We start from the raw sequence: 7,961 nt of genomic DNA, 5'->3' as shown, positions 1-7,961 counted from the left end.
ATATATATATATATATATATATATATATATATATATATATATATATATATATATATATAAATTAAAATTACATAAAAATTTTGATTTTATTTATATTCAGATTTATTAAATTTAGATTTATGATTAAAAAAGTTCAGGATATCTCTATACAAATTTTACGAATAATAAATATAATTGTTGGAAGAAAAATTTTATGTTACATTATATCTCATCTTTTCCCACTCTATGTATTATAATTGTAATTAAATATATAAGGGCACATTGTATGCAGCCTCTTTTTTCTAAAGTACAATCAGCTTATGTTTCATTGAAATGCTACAACTGATAGTTCGTAGTAGTTAGATAATATAAAAATATTTTGTGCGTATTTTAATCTAATGATACTTTCTAAATATATTAATGAATCGAAGCAGAATTAGAACTTGACTCATAATTGAGACTGTTACTTTACTGCATATTTCACAAAATAAGATCTTACTTCTACAAGTCAAAATCAATATAAAATCATTATAAAATAAAGCAGTAAAGTAATAGAAACCATTGAAAATCAGTGAATATTCACTGATTATCGGTGAAATATTCCCTTTACTGTTTCAATCAAAAACATTTTTATTCATTCACTTCAAAAGAATTCACTTTGTCAATACTTACTGCGTCTCCTTCAGCCAGTCAAAGTAGAATGCAACGACATGAACTGCAAACTTCTCAAATCCGGCAGAACGACGCAATGTCTTGCTCGACTCTACTGACGTCCTGACATTACTAAGACTTGTGATGTTCCCGACATCTCGACGCTACTAACGTCATGACGCTTCTGACGTCTCGACGCTACGACCCGCAAGTGTTCATTTCTCATTCCTACAATCCAACAGACTTCGTCATGGTAAATAATTACAAAATTGATTTTCGACATTCACGTCGATAATTCGCGCGCAAGACTCGCTTTCGGCGAGCCAGAAATGTAAAGGGTTACGATTCGAACCTCGGGCTATTATTTATGCGACTAATATGTAATTCACAGTTCGACATTTGTGACGCCCTGTTTCGCGAAATATTTACTCTTGTCCCTATAATTCAACGATACTTTGTCATAATGAGTGACCGCGAAACTGATTTCCATCATACACTACGATAATTCGCACACTCAGTGCCGGCGAGACGAGAATGTAAAGTGACGCACTTTGAGGCTCAAACCGCCATTAAAGCAATCGACGCGCAATAACTTGTTTGGCATTTCTGACCGTTTCGCGAGATATTTGTGACTCTCTGTTTTGCGAGATATTTACTCTTGTCCCTATAATTCAACGATATTTTGTCACAATGAGTGACTGCGAAACTGATTTCCATCATTCATACACTGCGATAATTCGCACATTCGCTGCCGGCGAGATGAGAATGTAAAATGACGCACTTTGAAGCTTAAACCGCCATTAGAGCAACCGACATGCAATAACTTGTTCAGCATTCCTGACCGTTTCGCAAGATATCTGCTTTCGGCGACTACTCGAGAATAAGTCTCCATAATGATACGAGTAAGGTTAACTGTCAATGCCTTCGCGTAATGGTCTTAATACGAATCTCACCTTCGGCCGAAATTTCAGGAAACACCGCGAGCCCTACCAAGCACGTCCTTTCTCATCAGCATCCATTATGAAAAGGGTGAACACCGCAATGATTGAGAAACTCGAAATGCATCGATATCACACTTCAATCAATAACAATCAATATGGCCGTCAGAGAAGAATCCGCGGGAAGTGTCTGGCATTGTTTCGTAAGATATTTATATTTTCAGCGGCTATCTGGTTGTGTAAAACTAGTTTGTAATTTTCCAGGTGAATGATTCATATATAAACTTTTCATAAGCGAGATTCCTAAATATGAAAGGGCTCTTCGAGTCGGTGCTGCTCCCTCGCAATTTTTAAACATACTGTCTTTATCGACGGCGCTGAGCAAGATCGTGGTTTAGAAGTTACGAAAGATAAAAGTAAATTCAGATGGCGCTCGATAAACGTGAATTGTAGAGGTCTCGTAGTCTCGCTGTGCTCACAGAAAAGATCGCGTGAATTTATACATATCGTTCGTTGAAATAATGTAGAGTTTTAACAGATAATTGACGCCGAGTTTCCCCTTGTCTTCATCTGTATATTCTGTAAAGTAATAGGTAAGCGCTCGCTGTTTCTACCGTACTCAAATCGTATCCGGCCGAATAGCGCCGTTACGTCGGCATCGCCCAGATTCGATCGGGTGCAATGAGTTCATCGTTCAATGTCTCGCCGCACTTGAATACCAATTAATCTCGTCTGAGCCACCGTTCTCACGGATAGCTCGAGCGATCACGATTGAACGTCGAAAAAGCGTGACTGTTCTTTTCGCGTAGATTTTACACCTTGCCGACAATTCGACCGAAGTTGACGTCATTGCTGAGAAATCAATAGCTGCATCTGGGCCCATTTGCATTACACTTCCCCTCACGGGTCACAGTGTAGACGTATTGACATTCTTCCGAGACGTGTCAATTTTGTTGCAAGAATTAACTTCATGTATGATTGAATTAGATGTATAATTAGGAAGGTCGTATGCTTAGGTATTACTCTCCAAACAGCAAGATGATGTCTGATCGAAAAGCTGAATTAGAGAGAAAGAAGGCAAAGTTGCAAGCTATCAGGGAAGAAAAGGAAAGGCGCAGGAGAGAAAAGGAACAGAAAGATGTGAGATGAACAAATTTATAATTGTTTAAGTATGAAGTGGTTACGATAATTAAACATCTTGTTTCTGCATCATAGGTAGAAGAAGCGACTGTTCGTGCTGCTGGCACGGACAAGGATCAGCGCAAAGAAATAGATGCAATGTTATCTTCCCTGGGTGTAGCACCAGTGTCAGGTATAAACTATATACTTGATCGTGTATTGTCCCCAGTATCATGTTCTAACTATATATGATGGTTTTCAGATGTATTATCTAGTTTGTCCAGTATGAACTCATTAACACCTGAACAAAGTGCCAATGCAACACCAGATGCCAGCTTACAACCATCTAGCATAAATTCGGCTCAAAGGTATTTACATCATATGCTTGTTAATAATTGTATTGTGTACCAATACAAGTAAGACCAATTGTAACATTTCTACTGTGACCTAAAGCAGTGCAGGACGAAGAAAGAACCGGGAGCTTACCATAGTTTCTGTGGCGCACACAAACATTCCACCGAAAGAACCAGTCGTGTATAGCAAGCAAACGCAAACCATACAAACGACGCATACATCCCACGACGGTGAGTCAATATTTCCTTTATACTATTTATCTCTATTGCACATATGTGTTACATTTCACTCGTGATCTCGCAAAAAATCGTTTAGCTGTTAGAAGACACGTGTTTCTTGGTATTCAGCTCACGATGTTTTAAAGATATACGATATTGATGGAATTGAAACGTAATTCATTCTTTTAAAAATTCTGAAAAATGAATTAATTAGTTTTGCAAGATGTGTATTGAATATTGTTACTCTTCCATGGTATAATTGTGATGACAATTTCTTGCTATTTCATGTTAGATAATTCCATTGACTACCAGTGTGGTATTCACTTTAATATAAGTTCACAAATTTATAGTGCGTTCACAGTGCGTGTTTTAAGATCACTGGAAAATATCATCAACCTACACATATACCATAATTTTCGCATCAACGAATTTTCATTCATGATCGAGTATGGTAAAGTGGGTGGTGTATAAAATATATACTATATTATCCTATATATTTTTAATTGCAACACTGTGTTGATGAATCTATAACTGTTTACTAAAATTTTAACAATATTCTTTTGTTTATTAACTACCAACAAAATAATGAAATAAGTTGTAATACCATTAATCATACGAGCGCGAGTTTCTTTAATTTTTAGTCTCTCTTGAGTGAAGATAACATTAAGATTGAGTTAACCTTCTAAATTATTTCCTATATGATTAATTTCAAAAAAAGTGGTGAGGAAACTTACATATTCTCGAAATGTGTACATACTTATGAGGCAAAGGAATTTAAATAACCCACTACAGTGCACTTGTTGTATTTTCTCCTCATATCATCTGTGAGGAATTAATATTTTTCAACACTTTATATATATGATTTCTACGTTTTATTATTTGAGGTATATTCTGCATTAAGAAAATAACGCATTTCTCTTATTGTGAGCCTTAGATTATATGTGTGACAAAGTGTATCAGGTCATATTATAACAGGTAATAACGCGTCTAACAAGCAATCTGGGTTTGGTTTAAGTTATGTAATTCTTTCGGTGGTGGCAATACTCCTACATATATCGTTTTCATTTCCATGACACACAACCGCAAACTCAGTTAGTTCTTAAATATTTGTTTTACATGATGATTAATCTCAGTTTTACAATCATCTAACGATACAAATGATTATAGACAGTTTATGTTGGTGTGATTAACAAACTATGTAAATTTTAAAGAGTTTGTTCTTATACCACCTACTTTACTGTAGTGATATATAATTCTGCATCAACTCTGACATAAAATTTTAATTCTGATTAAAAAAATATTTCTCTTAAAGCTATACAGTTGTGTTCAATTCGTGATCTTGGAAGATATATATTAATAATTGGAATATCTCGTGAAATATACACACATATATACATACGTATAGAATGATTTTTTCTATATATTTGCTATATCTAACTGATCTTGCGGTGTTATTAAACATTCGCGTGTTCCCTTGTCTTGCGATACAATCTGATCGATTCATCCGGTGTTGGACATAAGGACTGTCCACATCGTCCTCTGCATACACCATCTACTCCTGTTCAACAACAACACCAACTCACTCTTGCTCCGCAGGCTACTTTGAGACTGACTGGTGGCGCCCCAGGAAAGGTGGGTCTGCACCAAACTACCTATGTATGTTCTGTCTACTTTTTTACTACCCTTTCATATATAATTGTTGTTACAACATTATATTATAGAGGTAGATACGAAGTTCGCGTTTCCGAACGAAAGGATGTAGAGTCTAGCTTTGAGGGTGCTTTGCGCTGCTTAAACATTGCTCCGCAGATTTTTATGACTATACCTGACTTTTTCGTTCTTCATATGTATGAAACTATGTGAAGGCAACGAGTACAGGAGTCATGAAGATTACATACAATGTCTTGCTATAATGATCAATTTTATCCTAACTATGCTGCAAATTTTGTATGTGGAAGTTTCTAACTATATACTAGGAATATACCTTAGTATTTTACAAAAGAGCAATGTGTGTGTGTATTATCATAACTATCTTCATGATAGTTTTGTAGTTTTATTTCCACATACACATGACTATTTGCTTGCATATAAAATAAGCTTACTCACGCTTCGAAATTCTAGTTCTAATGAAATAATCAGTTGACAACAAGTTAAGATTACACAGCACATTAACTCTAGGCGTCCTGTTTGTTGGGAAAACACACGAATTGTACGACTGTAAATTAAACTTCACAGAATCATACCATGACTCATGCGTGCTGATAAATAATTGGTATTTGTGCTGACAGAAAGTTTTGATAATTATCAATATTTCTCCAAGAAATAGAAAATTATAATGACCTAACGACGAGAGTATATGAGAGACGAAAATAGCTTCTTTGGCGATATTTCTTAGTGTGCTTGATAACGAATTAATTGCTGAAGTAAATATACATACATTTTAACAGCTGTTGATAGAGATGTTCGGATTGCTACTAAAATTATCCTGCTTTTTTGTGGATCGTTCTATGCATTAATAAGGAAAATAATAATGAAATCAATTTCAGAGAGACTTGGGGGGGGTGGGCATAAGTGTGACAAGGGATGTGAGTGAGATATTGCAATTTATTCGTCTTTATTTCATTAGGCATAATGAGGAATAAAAAAATTTCTCACCATAATCAATGAAAGAAAGTGTTGAACAACGAAGATAGACATTGATTTTACCCTAAACATGGTAAACATTCTGAATATGTACGTTTCCTCTTATACATAGGATCCAAAGCACCGCACAATATAAGAATTTACAAAATTATATTCACCTAACTACATTCAGCTTAACAATCGTTTTTGTTCCAATATACTTTCAAGTAACATTTACAAAATACTGAAGTTTTCTTTATTGTTTTGCGTTTCCTTTTTTCTTTCTTTCTTTATAATATCTTTACAGACAAGTTATACAGCACAGAGAAACTTGTTTGCTTTTACAATGTATTAACACGATAGTCCCGAGTGCCTTTTTAAAACTACTATAAATTTACATTACAAGTCGTGAAACTTTTTATTACACTTTTATACAATTTTTGGATTTTATCACCGATTTGTTTTTATTCAGAACTGAATGGTCTGAGTGTAGAGAGGTGTTATTAGTGTAGTGCATTCTCTTATAATATCGTAACTAAGTACAATTTTTTTCCCTCCCCTTCTCAGCTCATGCATTCGACTATTACGGTAAGTTATGATTTCTCTTGGTTCTGAAAGCAACTTTTAGGTTCAGAGTTAGGTTTAGCTTGATTCAGTTTATTGCTTAAGAAAACGATTCTATAAAGAGAAGGTACTATGTGAATGAGGATTGTATTCTGAAAGATAGAACGTGAATAGAAAGAGTAACGCGTAATCAAATTAGAGATTAAACTTCACATGCTATTCCAAATTACTCACGCCAAAACGAATGTGTCGAGGTAAGCGCAACATTGCTACTGAATTTCAAGTCTCTTCGCCAGATAGATTATCCACCTGATACTTCCGTCATATGAACCTACTTGATACTCACAACTAGAAATAATGCATTTTTCGTACTCATTGAGAATAGATACGCCAGTCTAGAGAACGTACGAAAAATATCATCTTCCGGATTTAGTTTTCCATAGATAACGTTGTAATAGTAGTGCAGGAATGCAAAACAGCTCTCCACCCAGAACCTAATTGGTCTTTGCTGTCTTATGGATTGCTTTTGTATCTTCCGACTCTCTTTTCTCATTACGTTTATCTATTTTTGGGTGCATTTGTTCTTATTTATTGTATCTATTATTTTCCAAATATTTGTCTGACATCCCGACTCAACAAAAGAAATCTGCTATTGGGTACACAACACAAATCTATCTGCATATATACCTGCCTCTCGGGAAGCATGTTAAAAAATGGTTGCCCCTGGCTCTTTAAACTCAAAACACGTTTTTTGCAACATTTGCAAGCTATGTCTTTACAGTATGTATGTGTGTACGTATATATATATATATATGTATACACACACACATATATATACATATATATAAAACTAATTGTACACAATAGGCATGCTATCAAAAAAAAAATATTTTTACAGTTTAAAGACGAGAAGTTACACTGGAAATCTTTACGTGCCAAGTATTTGATACAACAATGTTTTTGACAATAGGTCAGATGGCATTGAGGATTTATGTCAAAATCTCGAGAGAAATATCCATTGGCAAATCTTGTCACAACTTAACGCACCTTCCAGAGTTCTCGGCGCGATGTGTCACGGTCATTATCTCTACCTAATTTCTTTCGGAATGCTATCGCATTAACACTTACTGATATGGGAACAGTTTTTGTAGAGCTAAGGTGTTGTGAGATATTAACTGAACTTAACATATCGTATATGTTATTCTCCTTACATGTATATTGTTTGTAATAAACTACTTACGCGTATATGACAAACGTGAGGACCAGAATACTATCGTACAAAGATATATTGCTTGAGCTTCTAGTGGCGCAGGAACCTTTTTACAAAATGTTCCTCGCGATTGCAGGGTGTTGCTTCTTAACAGCACGATGGTGGTGTAGCAACAAAATTAGTAAATGAACATAGTTAAGACGATAAACAAAGTACATGCCAATGAACACGTCGCAGCATAATCATACAGCATTCTCAAAATAATATGTACACATCGCGTTTTTCTTCGTTTTTTTTTTTTTTTTT

The 7,961-nt window shown here is 35.0% G+C and overlaps 1 protein-coding gene across 50 annotated transcripts in view; it reads left to right on the top strand.

Annotated features, from left to right (window-relative positions):
• Window positions 1-1,996: 1,996 nt before the first annotated feature.
• LOC116847918 (cytoplasmic dynein 1 intermediate chain) overlaps window positions 1,997-7,961 on the top strand; it is an 11,348-nt gene continuing 5,383 nt past the window's right edge. For 4 of the 50 annotated variants that reach the window (XM_032823483.1, XM_032823474.1, XM_032823466.1 and 1 more), the window contains exons 1-7: window positions 1,997-2,161; window positions 2,585-2,708; window positions 2,784-2,880; window positions 2,950-3,055; window positions 3,141-3,271; window positions 4,856-4,891; window positions 6,449-6,469. In XM_032823483.1, the coding sequence (XP_032679374.1) occupies window positions 2,607-2,708; window positions 2,784-2,880; window positions 2,950-3,055; window positions 3,141-3,271; window positions 4,856-4,891; window positions 6,449-6,469 (493 nt within the window). In that variant the 5' untranslated portion in view covers window positions 1,997-2,161; window positions 2,585-2,606. Of the gene's footprint in view, window positions 2,162-2,584; window positions 2,709-2,783; window positions 2,881-2,949; window positions 3,056-3,140; window positions 3,272-4,780; window positions 4,916-6,448; window positions 6,470-7,961 lie in introns of all 50 variants that reach the window. The other 46 variants (XM_032823475.1, XM_032823465.1, XM_032823461.1 and 43 more) reach the window with 16 other exon arrangements.

This window comes from Odontomachus brunneus, unplaced genomic scaffold (genome assembly GCF_010583005.1).
Source record: "Odontomachus brunneus isolate Ranch 3 - 2012 unplaced genomic scaffold, Obru_v1 Obru_scaffold_085, whole genome shotgun sequence".
Taxonomy (NCBI): Eukaryota; Metazoa; Arthropoda; class Insecta; order Hymenoptera; family Formicidae; genus Odontomachus; species Odontomachus brunneus.
The sequence above is the reverse complement of the archived record's forward strand: the minus strand, read 5'-3'. Positions and strand labels throughout refer to the sequence as shown.